At 42.0% G+C, this 22,782-nt stretch overlaps 1 protein-coding gene and 1 pseudogene across 2 annotated transcripts in view; both read right to left on the bottom strand.

The window, feature by feature from the left end:
• The window catches only part of AHCYL1 (adenosylhomocysteinase like 1), a 34,325-nt gene extending 13,006 nt beyond the window's left edge, over window positions 1-21,319 (bottom strand). Inside the window, exons 1-2 of one of the 2 annotated variants that reach the window (XM_039841136.1) lie at window positions 20,850-21,319; window positions 665-776 (exon numbers count right to left, since the gene is read on the bottom strand). In XM_039841136.1, the coding sequence (XP_039697070.1) occupies window positions 665-776; window positions 20,850-20,969 (232 nt within the window). In that variant the 5' untranslated portion in view covers window positions 20,970-21,319. Of the gene's footprint in view, window positions 1-664; window positions 777-13,914; window positions 13,999-20,849 lie in introns of those variants that run through there. The other variant, XM_039841137.1, reaches the window with a different exon arrangement.
• LOC120585356 (uncharacterized) lies at window positions 7,366-7,484 on the bottom strand (annotated as a pseudogene).
• Window positions 21,320-22,782: the final 1,463 nt, after the last annotated feature.

The raw sequence follows: 22,782 nt of genomic DNA, 5'->3' as shown, positions 1-22,782 counted from the left end.
TAGTACCCCCTCTAACGCTGAGAAGGGCGCGATTCAAACCAGAAGAGAGACCACTCATACAGGGCTGACACAGGACAGAAGAACTAAAAAGAAACGGCGCTGGAGCCACGTTATAGTAGTTTGGATCTTTCCCACTTCGGAGGCTGACAGGGAGGAACACTTCAACGTAAAGGGTAACCTAGTAAATGAAAGAAATCAAAACACTAATTTTTACTGTTATAATTCAAGCAGTCTTGGAGATAAGAAAGAAAAAGTTAGAGTATGTCTTACATAAAAAAAATTAGAAATTTTGCTTCCAAAAGAACGCCTCTTTTCAAGGCCTGTTCCATCCGCCAAAATGCCACTGATTTTCTCCTTTTGTAACATGGGCAGATACATGTGGGAGTGGGAGCCGGCCCAGAACCACCGACCAGGAACTGGCCTCAGACCTCACGCAGCGGCAGCTGGGGGAAGAAAGCCTCTAGATGACAAAAGCGTCCCCAGCTACAAGGCTGGCTGGGAACATTCCCATGGCCTAACCACTAATTATCAGCTTTCAGCACAAAGACGGGCAGTCCTGACATGAGGTATTTTTGGATTCTAGATAAGGGAGCCCTGGGGAGAGAACTAGCTTAAGGCTCTGGAACAGAGAAGGGAGATCAGAGAGGACAGGAAGCGCACCTACCCGAACTGTAGCTGTCAGTGGAGGACTGAGAGATGGAGCGAGACAAAGATCTTCGACCAGTCTTGGTGGGGAATTTGGAGAACTCCTGCATGTCATCAGCAAACTGGATTTGCTATAAGAGGAAGACAAAAAGTTGAAAATTTAGATTCTATGAAATGCTCCATTTTTTAAGGCCGTACTTTATTTTCTCTAAAAGTTATCATGTGGCTCCTACAAAACCAGCAACTCTCCCACCAGAATGAGGGCAGGGAGAGGCCGCTTTCTGTCTCCTCCCCAAATGCCAGTGACTGTCTCTGTCCAATTATTTCAGCAGAATTTTTTTGGGGGAAGTGGAGGGGGGCAGGGGAGCTTAAGACCCAACTTCTTTTGGTATTTTCACAAATCTTCCTTTCCACATTCCATATAGTTTTTCCTCTTATAACCTTGACACATTAAACTCTTTACCCTTCCTCCTGACTCAATCGAAAAAAAAGGCACAATCTCATAGTTTTCTGCTTTTTCTTTTTTTCAGAATATTCTCTTATAGTACATTCCTACCCTGAAGTTAGCAACGGTCATCTTTTTTGAAAGAATTATGAAGAGATGCCTTGAAATGGTGATGAGCATTGGGGTGCCAAAAGTCAGAGTCCAATCATACACCTATACTTCACAAAGCCAGTGTAGTACCCCCACACCCTTCTAAATCCAGCAAAACACCAGAATATACTACTGAAAGAGAAATTAAAAAACACACAATATAGTAAATTCCAACTAATTAAGACTAATTTGAAGGAAGGACAAAATAATGACTTCAAAAACTTCCTTAAAGGAAATAAACCAGAAGTAGGTAATTGTTTGAAAGATACTTGGAAAACTGGCTTTAATAAATAGCAAATAGTTTACAATTAATATTACTTATAGATAAACTAGTGGGTATTTCTAAAGGGTATGAAAACACTTTCTGCTATAAATGGTTTAAACCTTCCTCCTGTGCAGTAATAGCCAGAGATACTGCTATTGGGCAGCAGGCCTAAGAGAAAACGTGAGTTTACTTCCTCTCAAAACCCACTTTGGTTCAACATCCAATTTCACAAGATATTTTCTTTAGGCTATTGTGTGAAACGAGGAGGCAGAGTCCACAGGCTGTTAATTATTAAGTATAAGAACAGATCCTAAAGGCGTGGAAGGGAAAGAGCTACATATCCTGGCATCTAGCCCAGCGCCTTGCACGTGGAAAGCATTCAATAATTATCTACAGAATAAATGAACCTTTCAAATTTTTTTTCTGTAAGATAAATTCAAATTCCAAAAGTAAATAAATAATAATGACTCAAGCTAAACAACATATACTGCACGAGAATTTGATTAACAAATATCTCTGTATATATGAAGCGATTTTTTTTTTCAGTTTAAGTACTAAAACTGGATCTTTGAATAGCTTGGATGTCAAAAGCACAACTGCCTTTCAAAAACAAAAAACAAAAAACACCAAAACCAATGATTGACGTGGCCACAGGTCAGCATCTTCCCTTCTAGATAGGATTTCCCACTGCACGTTCACATGACTTCTGCAGTCAGCAAAGCTAGTTTTACAGAAGAGACTAATCCAGGACCAAAGTGATGACTTTCAACCCAATATGCAGTTATTTTGGGGACAGAAAAAATTCAGTTAAGAGACCACCGACGCCTTCTAATGCTCTCCAGACGCAGCCCTTTCTCCCTCAGCCTCCTTGCTCCGTGCACAGCAGCCCAGGAAGCTGCTCTCTTTTCATGGCTGTTATGGCTCCCTCCCCTGTTCATCTTTTTTTCAAAAGGTTCTGGGTATATTTCCAGACACCACCTCCAGGGATGGGGGAGGGAACTGCAATAACATTTGCAGTTTTTTAAATAAAAAAGAGAGGAGGCTGTGGCAAGATAGAAATGTGTTTCTTAAGCACCCTAAGAACTGAATTAATAGTCATAATCCCACCTTATATTAATACAGCTCATCAGTCACCTAAAGCTTAGCAAAATCTTTCCCATCTAAAAATATTAGACTGTGTTGCAAGCAGCTTATGAATCAGTGCAACGTCTCATCTCTCAAATAATGAATATCATCCATAATTGAAGTGGGCAGAATGTTAACTCAAGCCACGACATGGATGGGTAACTGTCTATTCTTGTAGCTCTTTGATATTTTCACTGCTTATAAACAAGGTGGTCCAGCAACACACAGATGCATAATAACCTTGTCTTCTCTCCCACCCCAAAACCTACATGCTGAGGAGACCCTGCATCGCAACTGTGGAGCTGCTCTGCCAGTTCCCACCAGGCCTGCTAGCTGCACAGCTAGCTTTGTCTTCCTCCTGGTGAAGTACCTCCTGGAGTGCTGTTCACCTTTCATATTATAAATAAAAACACTGTTGCCCAAAGCAATTTTTGGACAAGTTCCCTCTCTAGTAAAACCAGATCTCAATAACAGTCTTCTAACTGAGTTGGCCTCACTGCATGTATACCAAATATGATTAGTTAGGTAAAAACAAAATCCAAAGACTGCAAAGCCATTCCGTTTACTTCTCATTATCATGATTTCTTCCGATCATCAAGTCTTAATTAGTGTCTTTTAGTGTTTCTTCAAATCCAGGTCTGTAAGAAATGCTAGGCCTAACTATGATGTAGGATGGGGAAGAGGGGGAGGGAGAGGGACACAGGTAGTTTAAGTCTAAAAAAGTATCTGAAAATCAAAAAGTCCTGTTAAGGAACTATTTTGTGTTTGGACACTCACCACTCCATAAACAGCCTTACCCACACCAAGCACACGAGTATTCCATTCTTGAACAAATACCACATCTGAGAAAGGCTAGGTCAGACTGATCCATTCTCCAAAATAGCACATCCAAATACAGAAATCTACTTGCTGTGCCTTAAAAATTTGATTAAGTATCAGGCCAATTTAACGTGCTATTTTCGAGCACCACTTAAATAGCTCAGTGGGTACAATAGTTGACCCTCTTCCATGTGATACTGAAAACGGCAAAGAAAAGCTCTGGAGCAGAAACAATTTGGGGTACGGTGTATCTACCACCTAGTGGTTAGGTCCGGCGAAAGAGTGAGCTGAAAGAACTTACTAAGAAACCGCAGTGAGCCTCCAGAGAAGAAAAATTGTTGTGTATCACTCATTCAGTTGATCCTAACTGGTATTTTTTACCATTAGAAGCTAAGAAGCATGCTTCCACAAACCCACGGTCTATCTACTCAGATGTTATCCACGGAACTTTGTCTTCTAGCTCCTGAATCAGAGTCACTATTATTCCACTATGACACTAGGGCTAAGGGATGGTGATCAAGACAGTACTCACGGAGTGTTATATTTTTTTTAGGCAACACATTTGGTAGGTACTAATGCACCCAGTACCATTCTAGAAAAGATGTATGGAAGAAAACAAGGAAGGAATTCTAATCTGCAGATGTGTTCCTGTCCACAGCGTTATAACACACAAATGGTTGTCACTGAATTTTACCGCTTCATTAGGAACGTGCTAGGTACTATAGTCATCACAGCCTTATCTAGATGTTTCTAACTCCGGCCTCCAAAAATCAGAGGTTAGGCTAGAAGTTGTATTAAATCTGTTATTTCACATGCCTATCTAACAACTTTTAATTTCCTCAGAAAGGTTTCCTCCTAAAGGTGAAGAACGAGACTCAAAGGTAAATAGCAATGATTGGGAAAAAAAATCATTAAGAAAGCAGAGCTCGGAAGTGAGTAGAGGATTCTTTCTTACTGCTGAGGATTATTTGAAAGGGCCAGTACCCCTCTTCCAGCACACTACCTACTTTCCGAGACATCCCCAAACTTATATAATCTCAGCAGGTCCTCCTTCCCCGTCTCAACTTTCTCAGGTTCTTAGTTTCCCCAGACAGGGCATGAATTTCTAGGAGGAGGGAGTGGGCAAGCTGACTGATCACAGCACACATGTCGCTCCCCCACCCACCCATCTGCTTCTCAACAGTAATAGGATATAACACACACACTCTGCTAGAATCCAGTCCTAGTCAGAAGAAACAATCCTTTCAAAATGGATTCAACTTGATCTTTTAGCAACACTGGTGGGAAGAAGGGGAGAGGCAATGCCAGGGCCCACACTGCTGAGTCACTAAAATGGTGAGGAAGGAACATTAAGCTTGAAAACTCTGCCAAAGAGTGGTTTTACCCTTATCAGCTACTCCCTTATCTTCACATAAAACAACACACTTTATTGGCTTCTATTACCTCCTAAAGTGATCTAGAGAAAATGAGTAATCTGGGCCTCCAACTGCCAACTAGACATAAAATTAAGAGGTTAAAAAATGGCTGCAAGTAGGAAAGAGAAGGACTTTCTAATCTTTTAAAAACCACAGTTTACAACAAATTAACATGACCTTTTTTAACCTTTAATTTTCCTATCTGTACCTCTTTCCTCTTATGTTGACAATCTTGGTCTCTAACAGCAATAATACATTTACTTACTTGCTTTACTCTGTAACACATAATTTCAAAATTATAAGACTAACATTATTACTATTACACTGCACAGTGAAGTGTCGCTATTTCATTATGCTTTCTGTCCTTAGAATATATTTCACGAAGGATGTATAGTCGAAGTACTGTGTAATCATTTGATATGTAGTTAGGTTCATTCGTTTATAAGCAAATTTAAGGTTTCTCTTCTTTCCTCCTTAATTTTATTTCTTGACATATAAACACGTCTCCAGAGTTTAAAAGGTACATTCAGAGGAGTCTCACTTCCATTCCTATTCCCCCGATTTTGCTCCCCCTCTCCCCATTTTCATTGGTTTCTGGTTTATGCTCATTTTCGGAAGTAGAAAAAAGCAAATATATATTTATATTCTTATTTTCTCTTTTTTACTCAAAAGGTAGCATGCTAAAATACTCTGCACCTTGTTTTTTTCACTTGGCAATCACTTTGGTTCACAGAGTATAGTAAGAATCAACAATTCTTGAATATCGGGAAAGACAGAGCCAGGTTACTACTGTCCACCTTACATGTTTGTAATAAAAAGTCATTAGCCTGAGTTCGCATTCCTCCTTAAAGCCAATCTTGATTGCGAATGAAACTCACAAGAAATTAAACTGGCAAATCTTGCTGCAAGGTATGATGGTATGTTCTTTAAGATGAAAACTTGTCAACTGCTTATGAATAAGTAAATCTGTATGAGAAGAAAAGTTAACACTGAAAGCAAGCGGTCAGTGGACAGCTCTAGAAGGATGACGAAGTCTCCCTGGCATTTTGGAAGGTGTTCACACAGACTGAGTAAATGTCATATGTATGATGTCTTAGCTTACCAAGAAAGAACAATTCTCTCCTTGATCTGGAAGTCTAGCTTGAGTGAAGCTGAAAGACAATTACTTCTTACAAATTCGAACTCTTTTCACATACTTGCTTGAGTGAATCCCACCCATAAGTCAGCTCAGCAGTTGGGAAGGCTGTATCTAACCAGAAGTGAAAACATGAAAGTCCTTGCTTAATAGTATCTGGCAAAAAAAACTACAAGGAGCTCCCAATAAGTGGCCACTGAGCCTATGCTGGTCAGCTTTCTGAACTCTAGACCAACATCCAGCAAAGCTTAATGGGATGGAAACCATGTCAAGTTTTTAGTCGCCATCCACTGCTTCGCATAAAGTACAGGCTCAAGAGAAGAAAAAGCCATCAAAACTCGACATTAAATAAAATAACCTGACTTTAAAGACTTAATGTTAAATTGTAACTATGTAGTAACATGTATTTTGAGTGGAATGGACTTTTCCGAATCCATTCTGTAATGAAACTGGATAATTTCAAGTCCAAAGGACAAGGTTAAGTCACTTTAAAGATCAGCTGCAGTTGGCTTTAGTTTCCACGGCTCTTAAAACACAAAATATCAAGCCTCTAGAAGGAGAGACTAGAGACACAATACATGGACAAGAATCTACCAAAGAAAATCCATCACGTCAAAAACATAACTTTATTTTTCATTCTTGACTTTCTAACTTGAGATGTAGATATTCAATTTTAGATAAAAGTCTAAAATCACGACCTTATACAGCCTGTAAGAAATAAGCTAGTTGAAAGGGAATTGTTGGCTGCAACTTTGGGCTATTTAAAAAGAAGAGCTACTTACTGCTCTGAAATGAATACAACCCGAACCACCACCAGAATACAAGAGTTTCTTGACCTATGACTTTCTGAACAGCCATTTTTGAATGAGTAAAGTGGACAGATACACAAGGATAAAACTCTCTTGCTTTAGACTGTATGGCAAACCAAAAGTCAAAATCAAATTTTGTACAGGAAAAGTTATTTGGCAAATTTTACCAATAAATAACGCTGCTAGAACATCACTGATCTATATATTTTTCAAACCATTTTTGCTTAAATCTTGGCATACAAAGAACAAGTAAAACCAGCAGTAAGCCAGGACTTTTACTTAAAGTTGATTAGAAGTTTGAAATCCACACTTAGTAGTATTATGAAAAGCAAGGCCTGAATGCCTAGATTTCTGTGGCTTTCCAGTTTAAGCACTCTGCCTCGACATCAGTGACTTGCGTCTATGATTTCCGTCTACTAGAGGATTTATATTTTCAAAACATTTTAGAACCCTTTGAATGCTGGATCTACCCTTCACAGATGACAAAACAGAACAGGGGTGTGGTTACGTAACTTGCTCAAAGCAAATTTGCTACCAACACTGAGATTTTTTTTTAATGCCTACAGCACCTGGTCTTCCGAGGTGGTCTCCCATCCAAGTACTAACCAGGTTCGACCCTGCTTAGCTTCTGAGATCAGACGGGATTGGGCATGTTCAGGGTGGCACGGCCATAGGCTGAGATTTAAAAAAGGGAAAAAATTTCTTTCTTTTGGAACAAGCTGGGGGAACAGAAGCTTTATCCTTTACCTTCAAGGGGTCAGTTTACAGAACAGTGTACTATTGCAGTGAAGCCTTCTGAACTTACCAGATGATCATCTGTGAGGTTAGGGAAGGAAAAGAACTCTTTCAGTTCTAAAATCTAGACTGATTTGGGGAGAAATGAAATGATGCAAAGAAATGTAATATTTAAAGTTGCCAATGAATTGCCCTTAAGAGGTATGGCTGCTTAGACTTAGAGTAAGGAGAGAAGAACAGAGCCCGAACGTGCACCCTGGCATGTCCCTCCACTGTCTTTCGGGGATGGATTGGGGAGAATGCATGGACAGTCTGATCCTGACCACTTTACTAGGAAGAAAGAAATGATCCAACATTTCCTATTGGCATCAAAACTAATTTAGCAATTCCACCTGGATTTATTTATACAAGGTGGTTTTCATTTGTTATGGTTAAAATTACTCAATGATTTTTCTTTCTTTTGGTTATCTGAGAAACTTGCTATTTTTTGTAAGAAATAACCATACTTTAAAACATGCAACAGAGAATGTATTTTAAATGTGCTTTTTAAGGCAGTTTATTTATTCTGTGCAGAACGATAATGGGGAACTTTTCTCTCACACTAACACTTAGCTTTAAACTGAGAATGTTCCACTAAGTTCCTTTTTCTCATCTGCAGTTTGCCACTCAAACGGTACCCACTCCAAGTCACCCTGCATCTTATAACGTGTCTGAAAGATCTAGCAAAGTTGGATTTTCCCAATACAAAACAAGTTATATTAAATTTGGGGACCCCAAGCAAACTTTTCAAGAGATACATTTATCATTGATGCTTTCCCACTTTCTGGTAACACTTCTCAAACTGAATCTACTATGACTAAAAAAAGTTTTTATAAAGTTAATTTTATTGACGTACTCTGGGTTTAAGTAACATGACATGCAATTATTGAATATTGGTTTCATATCCATGGTAGACATTGAAAGTACTCATATTTTCTTAATGAATGAAGAAAAAAATTCTGGTTATGTGGTTTTTAAGAATAGTAGAATTTTTCTAAGAACTGAGTAGCAGGTTTTAACTAGACAGCTTCACAAGCTGAACAGAACCTCAAAATGGATTTAAAAAGTCCCAAGAAGGGAGATCTGAAATTCCTTTGATCACTTTAAAGAGCTTTTTTAAAAACAGAAAATAATTGGTGATTATTTGCCCCTCGATTAAACAGCTTTGGCTTTAATGCATCACTGAGCCAACAATGTCCTTATATTAACAGTAGATTGGAAGGCTTCACAGCAGAAGAGTTTTTCCATCTGCTGGAGAGCAGTTAGGACTGGAACCGCCTAGAGCGTCCTGGCTCCTCTGGGGAAGACTGTGGCTCCGCTCTCCAATGGGCTTTGAGTTTACAGAGGTTTGGCCTCAACGGCCTTGGGTACAGCACTTACTCAGCAATCGATCAGTGCAGGTCTGGAAAGCTCCCCTTAGACCTTCGGAAGAGAAACAAGAAGATCCCTGTAAAGACCACCCTGAAGAGGTCTCGGCCTGTGGTTACACGAAAGATCAGGTTTCATGGAGGTAAAGGCAGAACTGGCACAGGACTTTGCGTGCTTTTGTGCGCCAACCTTCCAATCTGGTCTCATTTTCTTCTACATAAATCTTTCTCCCAGTGCCCCAAATGAAATTTCATTCATGTTTCTGTAGTACACATTACACAGTGTACTAACCCTGAGACAGGGTTTGGCCGGCCATTCATTCAAGTCAAACACTAACTTTTCCAGGAACAGATATTAATATTGGTATATATAAAGCAAAGCCTTATCTGCCCTCCTCTCCTTTTAATTCTGAGTTCTATTTGATAATAACATAATAGTCACAGACTCCTTTAGAATGGAAAAGAAATCTTTCTCTGGGTCTTAAATCCACTCATTTTGGCTTAAGGAGATAGCTGCCATCCTGGCTACCTGGCTTACCAGCTCAAGTAACTGTCTTTGGGGCTCTGCCCTCCTTTTTTCCTATCATCTTTCTCCAATCTCTACTCTCTGGCTATTTCCTCAGCCCCTCAATCAACTCCTCCTGTGACCAACTGTGTTTTGAATCCAGAATTTCACTAAAATGACCTCTTATGATCTTTATAATTTTACTATCACTGTTAGTCTGGAAATTCATAATATGAACTATCGTGTTAAGGAAATCCCTATATTCTGATGTGATTTTTTTCATCCATTGAGTCCAAAAAGCTCAGCTAACCAGAAACTAGAGGTGGGCATGGGGACAGAGTGTCAAAATCATTCTCAACATTTCAAAAAGAACACAGAGTCAAGAAATGCGATTGGTTTAGTGAAGGCCTAGCTAGCCCTCAGAATTTTTCTAGAGACACCCACAAGATCTTTGCAATTGCCTTGGCTGTATGAAGAAACAACCCAATCTAGCTATCTAAGAGGTAACAGTCAGAAACACCCAATTCATGGCCTAACTTTATCCAAATCACATTCTCAACTATAGGCAAGCATTCTAGGTTTTTAGCCTGGGGTTCATGGAATGGGCTTCCGGCCGCCAGCTCCACCATGCAAACTGTTATATATATGCACATATTTCTGGACAATGACCACAGCTCAGATAGAGCTCCAAGTCCTACATGATTAAGAACCGCTGTACTAAACTTACATGACCCAAATGATAACCTCACAAGAATATAAGTGCCACAGGATGTGGATCTCTGTCTTGTTCACTGATGTACCCTAAGTACCCAGCACAGGTCCTGGGACACAGGAGGTGCTCAACCCCAAGCCGACAGGGCTGCATGATTTCTGGCCATAGCTTACTCTGAATACCCTGGAAAAGAAGAGTAAGTATAGGTTATTTTCAGGACTCAATATTTTTCCTCAAGGCCAAAGTTATCCAAGGTAGGTGGTAGCTGTATTACCAACCCAACATCAGATTTCATAGCAATGCTGGCCAGCCCTGCTAGATAATCTAAAAGAGTGCTTCTAAATCTGGGCTCTTTCAAATTCAAGCTATTTCAAAATGCACATACCATCCCATTTTCCACCTGGCCCTTACCCTCAACCCCTCCTCGTTCGGATTAAGTAGGTCTGGGTTAGGGCCCCAGTAATGATTATTTTGAAACAGCTCCCTTAGTGACTGATACCTTCTATTCCTTTCCACTCCATGAGAAGTACTGATCTGAGACAATCTAAGCAGGATCTGAAAAAGCAAACACAAGCGTACTGAGTTTACCAGGCTCTTGATAAAGCAACTCAAGGAATGCGGGGAGCAAATGGGTTAGCTATGTCCTGTTTGGAGACAAATAAGGCAAAGGAAGTAGAAATTCTGCCTTGAATACCAACTCCATCTGTCAGGTACAATCAACCCATCAGAGGGATCCGCAAGGGTTTAGAACATGACAGAGAGCTTGTCTGAGGAAGAGACTGTATTTTTACAATAGCTTGGTCCAAACTCAATAAAAATTGGCAAGGTGCTCTCATTCCGCACATGCCCAGCACTCAGCTAATCCCCTCCCTGTGGAGTCAGAAAAGAATGTGCAGAATTCCAAGCCCTCTACTCCCCAGATAGGAGGGGCTCCTTCCCCTGAATACAAGGGTTGAAACTAATCTGGTCAACTCTAGTCCTAATTACAAACTAGGTAGAGAAACGAGGTGCCACCCAGCGTGAGTGCGCTCCTGACCTTTGATTCCTAAACAGCCATTATCCCATTAAAAGCCAAGCCTTTGCCAACCTCAATTCATTCTCAACTGGCAAATAAGAACAGAAACCACCCCCGGAGTAATGTTTCCCTCTTGGAAATCCTGGGGAAGGGGTGCAATAGGGTCAGTCCCTCCAGCTTGCTTTTTAGAACACCATGTTCCCAACCAGCTCGGTCTTTTCTGTTACAAACCTGAAGTAAACAGATTCTACAGCAGCTACAAGTCTGTTACCAAGGCCACTGTATTGATCAGTATAATTAACATTCACAATTCATCTAATCCAGCATGACAAGCCAGCTGGGCTGCTCTCCATAGAACTGAACATTGGGAATCTTCATGTCTTGCTTGCTAAGAAGTCTGGTGCTCTGAAACTGGGTACTAAGTACTCAGCACTGAATTAGAAATTGGCACCCACCTACCTGGCCACCCACAGGAAAATGAATTAGTTGCCAGAACAACTGAACACATCTGCCATCTCTCTGAAGCACAAAATTCTGAAGGTCTCCCTTTCCCCTGAATCCTGCCGAGGTCACATACTTTAGGGAAACGTCACACACAAAACCCTCAGTGCCAACTAGAGCCTGAGTTCCTGGTGAGGACAAGCACTGGCCCAGTTCCCAGAAGGTGTACTTCAGAGACAAGGGCACATATAGCTTTTGAACATTAAGCTCAGCCTTTGGTTCAGAGCTTGTCTGAGGGGCAGCTGGGGTTGTCAAATGAAAATAAGAAGTTTTCTCGGCACCGTTGAGCAGAGCTGTTGTTATTACTTCCTGGACTCCAACACACATTCTAAAATGAAACTGTTCAACTCGCCACTGGTCCCCAAATCTCAAACACCCTAAGAGGAAGCCTCTGTTCCTTAAATCAAGAGCATGTGTAAACCAGAATACCAGTGTCAACTTTGGGCAATGTCCCTAATGTTAAGAGTTTAAAACTTGGTGGGAAATTCAAGTTACCTTTTCCATCATGTCCAAGGACATCCCTAAGATTCTAGCCTCCTGCCCTGTGGTTCTCATGCTACCAGGCTAAGAAGCTAGTCTCTTCCCTTCCTCCGACTTCTGGCAGTATAAAGGGCTCTACACTGGATACTAAAATACTGGAAATTCTCATCAATTTCTCACTTGGTACTTCATTATCACCCACGTGGGAGGAGTCTAAGAAAAATAACCCCGGCCAACTGAAGGGGAAAGTGAGCCAAAGTCACAAAGCGAGTCCAACTCACTTTCTCCTAGGGATCATCATCTCACAATGTTTTACTCAATAAGCAATTACTGACAGTATTATGTGCCAGGCACTACATACTACACACATGTGTGAGATATGGTCATTACCCTCAATATGTTTGGTCTAGAGAAATCAAATGAATTAAATTCAGGCATTAAGTCAGTCTTGAAAATAGTTTGAGAAGTACTACACCGAAATCAAACCTATATATGAGAGACACAGGGGAGCAAATTACTTTGTTTAGTTTTGATATTCAGTCTAGTATGTGAGCTCCCACTCTAAACTCTCCTATGGAACATTTAGAATCAGCTCTGGAGCTTTAGGGGCACCCACAGTTCAGATGAAGGACAGTAGAGTTTAGAGTACAAAACCCCCAAAGTCGCTGGTTTCAGTGTGCCTAAGTTCCTGAGTTGAACCCTCAAGGCACTTATAATGAGTCTCTTGGGAAGCTGAGGAGCATCCCAAAGAGGGGGTGACAAAGAACACCAACAACCTCAGCTTTGTTCCAAGGACAAATTTCGAGCTGGAAATCTACTCTCAGCAGTTTCTGGATCTGCAAAGGAACAAGATATTATGGCTTAGAGGCCTGCCATTCTAAATCAGGGTTTTTAAGCCCAGGATCCATGGATGAGTTTCAGGGAGTACCATACATCCTCTGAAAGTGTATGCAAGTCTTTGTGCTCCTAAATTTTCCTGAGGAAAGATCCAGGATTTTCATAAGATTCTTAAAAGAATCTGTGACTCAAAAGATGAAGAACCATTGTTCTAGAGTCTCTAATTCAACGAAAAGCTCAGGAGTAAACCCTCAAAACTGGCAAAAGAGACATCTGCTTAAGTTCTCTACCTTCCACAGAGCTCTACTTACTGACCTCTCTTCTGAAATCAGAAACAGAGACACAGTGTGCACTTTGAAAATTCAAGGTGAAAAGCTCTTTTCTACAACTCTCAAATAAAGGTGTCACAAGAGCCCATAGGTTTTCTTCACAGCTTCTGAGGATGGAGATGGGGTGGAGGTGGTCAAAGAGGACAGAGTAGAATCTCTGTTCTACTAATTTTCCCGATAGGTCCCTTCTATCTATCTATCTATGTATCTATGTATCTATGTATGTATGTATGTATCTATCTATCTATCTATTATTTATTTATTTATTTTTATTTATTTTTTTCGATTTCAGAATCCAAAGATAATGAGAACATGTCGCAGTGCAAAAACTTTGACTTGAGGTCAAGAAAGTCCCAGGGGGAAAGGGATACAGTAATTCCCACTATGCCCATGGAAACCTGTGCCCTAAAGCTTCACCTTAATACAATTAAAGTACTAGAAGAGTTGGAGCCATTTATTAAAAACAGCTACAAATCATTATTCAAAGCACAGGGATACGAACAGCTTCATTCAAGAGGCCAAAATGAAGGAAACATGGTTACACTCATCTCCTCCAGGCCTTTAACCCCTTCATTCTGCCACTCACCAGTTCACCATCCAACTCAGAGAGCTGTGCACCATGCAGATCAGCACATTAGCATTTTCCTTGGCACCTTGAGCACACAGGCTCAGTGGGATTCCAGTGATGCCACTGCACACACACAAGTTTGGGAGAGAAGAGAAAAATACATCAACAACAAGGCTTAATCTGGCTGGGCAGTTCTTCAGATTGTAAAGAACTATGCCAAGATGAACAGCATGGAACAGTGAGCAATCTTCAAACCCTACTGTTTAAGCCTCATTCTAGCACACAACTGAGTACAGGGTGTCCATTTTAAAAGAAGTGAACCGGTTTGGGCTGGTCAAGGAGAACATTTTAAGCCCATTAAACTCTACAGGTTGAATACAGAGGCACATTAGCTGAGGCACTGGAGCTTTCACAGCAAGAAAGCAGGAGCAAAAGAGACAAATGGCATATGATTTCACTTATATACGGAATCTAAATAAACAAAACAAATAAACAAACAAAATAGGAAAAGACTCATAGATACAGAGAACGAAGAGATGCTTGCCAGAGGGGAGGGAGGTGGGGAGATGGGCAAAAAAAAATAAAAGGGACTGAGAGATATGAACTCCCAGTTATAAAACAAGTCATGGAGATGTAATGTACAGCACAGGGAAAACAGTCAATAATGTCATAACCATCTGTACAGTGACAGATTACTAGACTTATCGGGGTGATCACATCGCAAGGTATATAAATGTTGAATCACTATGTTGTGCACCTTAAACTAACATTGTATTTCAACTATAACTGAAGAAATGAAAGAAAGCAAGCGGAAGCATGCTCAGATAGTCCTAGATTTGTGGATCTGTCAAAGTCCTTTCCCATCTCTTCCCCAGCACTCCAAATACTACCTTTTACCAGTAGCTCATTAAGCTTTTACTCTGTGGCCTGTTTGGGCAGTAAATGATTAACCTCACTATATATTGCTAAGCGGTACCAATCATTCATTATAAACATTCTGAGATTAAGGCATTTGATGAATCCTTTATAAAAAGTAAACAGAGATAGGAACAAACATGAAACCAGTCTGAGTGTCAACAAAGACCAGGGTGTTCCACCCTAGTTCTGTAATTGCTGTGGAGTAAAGGCCACACATATCTGCAGGAGAAAATCAGTTATATATAATTAGGAGCAGGCTGTTTAGAACAGAGAGAAAAGAAACACTGCCTGGGGGAGGGAGCTGCAGTACATAGGGATGCAATCTGAAGGGGACTATATAAAAAGATAAAGTCACAGCTCAGAAGAGTCTTTAGGATAGTTTCATATAATTTAAGGATTCTAGTTTGGGAAGATTCCCAAACTATTGCAGATTGAAGAAATACACTCCTGGACTCAGCTAGCCTGGTGTCTGACAATGCCCACATTCTGGGGGTACACTGTGTGGAATAGGGGATGAGGTGGCAGAGTGGTCAGGTAGAGCATATCCCATTTCCATCACAAGCTCTAAGTTCTCCCATTGTCTATGTACCTTCTGGTAATCAACAACTATTTTAGTGTTCAACAGGTGTAAGCTCTACGCAAAACAACATTCTGTCAGGGTTGAAAAGACATTCCAATAGCAACATCTTTGTTTTGGCTCTTAAAGCATATTTTTTAAAAGCTAAGGCATTTTTCAGAGTATAAAGAGTTACTCATTGAACAGCATTGGGATAACAGGTATAAACTAGAACTGTATCAGGCAAACCAGGATATATGGTCACCGTAGATACAGAGAAATAAACACACTAAGTGGTATCTACTAAATGCCAATCCCCTGCCATATAAAATGAGCTATTACTATTGCTCATTTTATAGATAAGAAAATGAAGGCTCAAATTCCATGTCCTTGATCACTGTGATATGCAGTCTCAAAGAACTTAAAAGTGAACTTAAAAATGACAGATCACCTACAAAGAAAGAATTAGAAAGACAACTGACTTTTATTTATTGATAATTAAGGATAAATGAGGCAATGGAAAAATACCTTCAAAGTGTTGAGAAAAATAACTGTCAACATAAAATTGTGTACCCAGCAAAACTATCTTACAAGAATGACAGTGAAATAAAGTCATGTACAGATAAAAGGAAGGAAGAAAATGGAGGCTCAGACAGGTTAAGCCACTCGTCCAAAGTCACATGGCTATCAGATGGTAAACCTGACTCCAAAAACCAACTGCTTGACTTACATTGTGCTACTACTCACGGTCTTAGGAAAAAGGGAAAGTTAAAGAGGTTTCATGTAACAGCCAAGCAACAGAGATAGCAAGAGAATTACCGGAATGAGTCAAAGGGAAATATGGACTCAGAAGAGAAAAGGTGATCATAATTCTGTGTGAATTTTTAACTGCTTGTCATATGCAAGGCACTGATAGTGTTGATGAGCTGGAAAGAAAATTTGTGGTAAGAATCGGTCTTTAACTTTGGATTCTTGGATTTCAGGTTGAAAAAACTCTGGTCAATACGAATGAGTTGTTCTTCATACATGATGGGTGCTTTCAAACCACCTCAATATAATATATTATGAATTATTACAACCAGAATGAGTGGCCCTTCTTTATAAATTTTAATACTCAGATTCCCAAACTGGAGAAACAGACGAGTATAAATGACTCTCTTTCACTGGCCAGTTCCTTTAAATAACAGCCCCAAGAGGGCATTAAATTGCTTGTTTATAGACCATACTACGTGAGGTGGCAGAGTAAACTTATTTAGTGTCACAGACAACTGAAGGTTTACATTCAATGTACCAAAATACATGAAAAACTTTATAAGCAACTTTATAAGATTATATTGGTTAGCACGCACTGGATCCAAATGATACCCACCAGATAAAACAAATGGTACACATTTGTAATCTTGCCGGCAAGGGATCTAGACCATGAACAAAATGCTCTGTTACAAGCTAAAAGTCTAAAGGAAGTTAACACAAAGTGATATGGAACCTAGTGTTGAACTAACTAAATAGAATCAAATAAGAAAAAGAGAGGTAACCAGTATCTGTGGAGAAATCTAAACAAGATAGGATCTTTTTACACGTCTGACTCCTGTTCAAAGACTGCCACTAAAACAGTAGCTGCTCTGAGAATCGCGAGATACTAATGATGTGGAGAAGAAACATCAACCTATCAAATCTCTTCTCAATGACTCTAAGAAGTGCTGGTATAAATTCTAGAAAACTGCACCAAGAATTAGCCATAACATAACCGTAAAGAGGACCATCCTGGACTCCACCCAAAAGGTTTAGTCCTCACTGGAGATCTACCTGGTATGCCTACTGAGCCCCAGCTTGCTCCTTTGATGAATCAGTGCTAGATATGCTTTATTCGAAGGAAGAATATCCCACAATGAAGATCAAAGTAATTTTTTTATGTGTGTTTTCTCCTTTTCCCTCCTATGCTGGTGATAAAGGTCTGACTGCACAAATCCTAAGTCAATGCCTTAATGTATCACTCCAGAGAGTCCTCTCAAATGTTCAGAAGTGCAGAGAACAGCATATGTCCTGACAGGCCTGCCAGAGAAGAAACATATCTTCTATCTCAGGAAGTTTCATCAACGAACTAGAGATTGAGGTTTACTCTATGGAAAAAAAAAAAAAAAAAAATCAACTTGATACAATGTCAATTTCTAAAGGCCCAAGGAAGCTATCAACCCTGCAACACAAAGTAGCAGAAAAAGAAGGATAAATACCCAGTGATTATGGGGAACTAGCTGACTTATTTGGTTCCACTGACAACATTAAACAAGGATCCTCTTTAGCTGTAGTACAATGTACATTACCCCTACAACTCAAGGACTCCTTTCTTCACCCACAATTTCCTGGCAATACCATCTGAAATCACCAGTGCCGTCCCTGAACAAACCTTACCACAGGAATCACATTATAGCTATTAATACTGTCCCATGAAAATTTCCTTTAGAACTTAGTGTCAGCACAAGTTGTCTTCCTGAAGAATTGGTATATATTATTTCCTACGTCTGCTAGCGAGAAGCTGGGATTCCCTTTATCCTTGGGCTCCTAGGAAGCTTAGAGTTGCATATGGTGATCAGCCTCATCAACTGTCTTAGCCCTCAGGGTTAACCATTTTTTCTTTCTTTCCACAGTTTTGATTTCCTATCTATAGTGTATATGCCGTTATAAGCAGCTCAAATGCTCACTAAAAAGAGGGAATGTAATAGGCTAATAGACTTATTTTTAAAAATCACTTTTGCTTAGTTCCATACCTTTGCCTAGCTCCACTTGTTGCAAACAAAAAGTACTTATTTGGCAGATGAGGAAACTGAGGCACAGAAGCTCACTTGCTTAAGGTGGTACCCATTTAGTTGGCTTCTTGACCCCCAGATTAAGCCTTACATCAAACCAGCAAATCCTATTATCTACATAGTACTGTGGTGGATCCCGGGACATCCGAGTAAGTTACGATATTAGTTGTGGAATCTCGTATCTCTGCTTTTAATTGATGGACATCCACTCTTTCACAAAGGACATAAAATTTTACCAGTTACACTGGAATCTGATCTGAGGACCATCAAGGTCACTCTGAAGTAACCTACAGCCTCTGACTGGCACCAGAAATGTCCTCATTTCCCACGGGGCCCCAGGGCTTGGAAGGACCCAAGAATCACTTGGTCTAGAGCCACATCAGAATCCTTACAGGTAAAAGGCAGCACCGTCTGAAAAGGCCTTTTTCTCACACCATTCAGTACACACCCAGCTTTATTTCTTCTCTTGCTTTTCTCATGCTTTCTCACGCCATCAACACACGGCAGAGGTACAAAAGTGACTTAGGTCATAACGTCCATTTCAGCTGAAAGTTCTGAAAAAAAACAGATCGCCTAGTACTTGCTGCAACTTGACCTTGACTAGCGCTCAACCAACTCATTAACTAAATGTCTTTTATCATTCACTAGGCGAAGGATAATTAGTCATCGTAAAGCACTTTAATACAAAGTGCTGCGTAAATGCTAAACAATAAAGCTCAGAAAGAGCAAGATTAATATGAAACACAGGGAAACATTTACCAGCAAATGGAAACTTACACGGGGTCTTCCCACATTCCTAGCAGAGATAGCTTCTTTCAGCTAACAAAATATGAGTCTCTAAAATCATTAGCACTTGGCCTGACAATAATACACATTAGCAATATTTCTCCTGGGAAGAAAAGAGGAAAAGGGATATTTATTCCTTGTAGGCAGCCATACAGATGTCTGAATTACTAGTTAGGCAGGTGGGCAATTAATATTTGAGTACCCACTATATGCCAGGTATGGAGCTAGGCACAATGCATACAACGTGAACAAGTGTTCCTGCGCTTGCAAGAATAAAGGTTTACTAAAATAAAGGCAAGTATAAATAAAGGTGCCTAATCTCTGAAGCAACCAGACAAAGGGGTATAGGCTAATGGGGAGAGAAGAGTTCAGGGAGTTAGGGTACCAGGGTTTTCCCATTCTTTCCAACTCGTAATAGGTACTATCCTTAAGGATTCTGCTTATAAAGGCTGTAACTGTGTCTCCAAATAGTACAGATTACTAAGGGTTACTGCCCAACAAAGCAGTCAGCTGAACTGAGAGCACTAAAAATAAGGTTAATAAGACTCCCTGGAATCAAGGGTTCTACCTTTTTTAAAGGCATTCTACTAGTGAGATCTTAATTTTGTGGGAAAATGGAGTTAAAGCACACAATAGTGACCTGTCTTTTCAATCCTGCATTTGATTTTGGGAGTGGTAGATTAATTTCCTTAAAAAAAGTAATCTCTCCCACTTATGACAGTTTAACTAGTTCAAGTGTAGGAGCTTCAAGGGCTGTAACTATTCCTGTAAGCCTGGCTTTGTTCAGCTTATACAAGCACTGCATCTACCAAACACTGTAGGGTGGAAAAGCCTTGAAACACACTGTTTGTATACAGGAGGGAAATATTTATCCAGTTTTTCACTGGTTTCAGAAAGGTCACTTCTCTGCAAAGGTTTTCTGGTCTACTGTTAACTGGATGCCAGGTATGTGGAAAGTCAAGACGTGGTTGGCAGCATATGCTCAGAAAGCACGAGGGATCCCAATTCCACCACTCGGAGAGCTAGTTAGACTGAAACCTCCAAAGGCTGCCATTTAATCTTCCACGACAAGAGAATCAGAAGGGCGTCCTTTGAGCTCAACCGACTGCACAATAGATGAAACTTGTTCTGCCTCAGTAAGTGCAGTCAAGAATGAGCAATCGTTCAGTACCACCCACCCCTCCAACCCACCCTAGCTCCCTTCTCAAGGGAACTCAAGCGATCTATTCACACGACACTATGATCAACCTGTATCCATGAAAGTGTCTGCTGTGACTAACCTCCAAATGTTAATTTCTTACATGAGTCGAAGCAACTGGACCGTAGGTGAAAATCAAAGTTTTATTTTTCAATCTCATGCTGCCCTCATTGCTTTCACCTGCATAAAAGGGCTAGCTAGCTCCACGCATTTTTTCCTCTTGTCTCCAAGCTAGCACGCAGTTGTTGAATAAACCGGCCACTGCTAAGATTTGCCCAAAGAAGCTCTACCGGACTTTCCCACTCACCCGAGGGGAGATTTTCTGTATATCCCTATCCCCTGGGGCTGGCCAGAGGGGTCAAATGAGTTGGTTCACCCCTTACCACTCCCGTCTTCGAGGCCCTTCATCCAAGAAAAGTCAGGGGCAGATTTAAAGCCCGGCCCTGTCGGGTTTCAAAAAGATTCCGGAGGACTAGGGCCGAGGGACAAAGGAAAGTGAGGTCAGAGGCGGCCTTTCCACCTCGGGATAGGCCTGGGAACGTTCACCCGCCACCCCTACACCATCTCGGTCTTGCCGGATCCCATGAAACCTCGCCCCAGAAGTCGCGAACTAGCTGGAGCCCGGGACTCGCTCGCGCCCCTTCCGCGAGGCCCCAGTCCGGGCCCCCACTACCACCCAAAGCCCCCGCACCTTCTTGGGCGCCTTGGTGACGGTGGCCATGAAGGAGTACTTCTCGGCGTCCTCAATCTCCTTGGCCTGCTTCAGCTCCTCCCCGACCCCGGGCAGCGGCATCGCGTCAGGCATCGACATCCCCCGGCCGGCCGGGCCCGCGGCTGACCCGTCGCCCCCGCCTCTTTTCCTCTCCGGCACCCGCCCGCCCGCCCGCGCGGCGCCCTCCAACACGCGCTCGCCCACCCTCCCGCCCGGCCCCGCGCCGAGCTGCGTCTGGTGCGGAGGTGCTGGGGCCGGCGCCTCGTCCTTTCGGCCGTCCAGGACAGCGGGACAGCGACAGCAGCGACAGGAGCCCCAGGAGCAGCACAGAGCTCCGACCGGCCCGCGCCGACACCTCCGCCGCACGCACACACGCACGCAAAGTAAGGGTAGAGGGCGGTGACGCCACGTCGAGTACTGGCAGCTCCGGGAGGGGGAAGGGGCGGGGCGAACGGCGCTTGGTCATGACTTCATCACGGTGGCCTGGGCCGCCGAAGATCACTGGGGAAGCTCCCAGAGTGAATCGGACCCTATGCGCCGCCAGGTGGCACCATCAGCCCTGCAAGCGGCGCGTCGTTCCTTCAAGGACGCTGCTGCTCTGGGGGGTCTCTGGGCTGTAGGGTTCCTGTCAAGGCCTCAGAAAGGCGTGAGGCGGAGGTGCTTGGGAGCAAAGACCAGAAGTCCTGCAGCCAGTCCTAGGAAACATCGGGGCCCAAGACAGCCCACTCGCTCACTGCCCCTTCCCAAAGGGCAGTGTTTGCTTCTTTGACTCCATAGAAGTGGGAAGAACAGACACAGCAAGCATAACCCTTTGTGACCTCCTCCACCAATGCCTCCGCTGGGCCTTGCCTGTTTACAGACCTTTAGGCCGCAGAGCTGATGTTATCTCACCATTGGGACAGGGCTAATGGGTCAGAGGGTGGAGAGCAGGAGGGGGGTGGGGGAGTTTCCAGACTGAATGACTTTCCTATTCCACGCCACCCCACCCCCCAACACACACACACACACACACACACACACACACACGCATTAGACTGTCAGCGCCCATTGTGGCACCTACGGCGTTGATGGAGTATTCACATGCTTTTATTGGGCCCTACCATGTTGTGTCGCCGTGCTAGGCCCTGGATAGTAAAAATACATGTGATGCATTTTATGTTTTGCAAGTCTTAGTCCAGCTGGAGAGGCAGAGCCTGTTTGTCTCTTAATGTAACTTAATGTCAGCTGAGGTAGCGTGCCCTTTGAGATTCAGGTGACATTGGCTTCAACTCCCATGTCCTGTGGAAAGTCCAGCACCCTCCCCAGGATTCCTGTGAATTACGGGGGGGTACTTCAATTTCGGGCGTTAATCTCTGTCTCTAACTTTCTGCTTCATCTGCAGTTTTATTCACTATTCTGGTCTTGTGACCGTTTCTTTAGTTCCTGCTGTCAACTCACATAGGGAACACAGCCCCTGTTTCTTCCAACCCCTACCCCTATCCCAAAACCACAAAAATAATGCTGTAACGTGTAGCGGAACTTTTAATGAAAATTCGTTGGCCCCATGGGGACGATTACATTACACAGCAAACATTTAAAATCACATTTCTGAAATGTTCTGAAAAGTTATTTTGGCTCTCTGGTCACCTGGGACTTCTCACTAGCCACACCACCCCACAAAGCTTCCTGGCTCATTGTGTCTAATCTAGCTTCCTCCTGTTACTCCCTTCCCATCCCTCCACCTCAACTCTCTTCCTTGATTGACTCTAGAAAGCCAGATTCCTTTCTACTAGGCTGAGTGGTAAAGTCTTCCCGGTGTTCTTTTCCTAAATTCTCCTCCTCAAGCCCACCTTTTTGTTTTCAGAAACCTACCAGGTCTCTGATAGGGCCAGTCCTTTCAAGAAAGAAGTTGTGGTTTGAAGTGACATTTTCC

The sequence above is a fragment of the Pteropus medius genome, unplaced genomic scaffold (assembly GCF_902729225.1).
Source record: "Pteropus medius unplaced genomic scaffold, Ma_sr-lr_union100, whole genome shotgun sequence".
Lineage (NCBI taxonomy): Eukaryota > Metazoa > Chordata > Mammalia > Chiroptera > Pteropodidae > Pteropus > Pteropus medius.
Note: the sequence above shows the minus strand (reverse complement) of the source record. Positions and strands in the feature narration are given on the sequence as shown.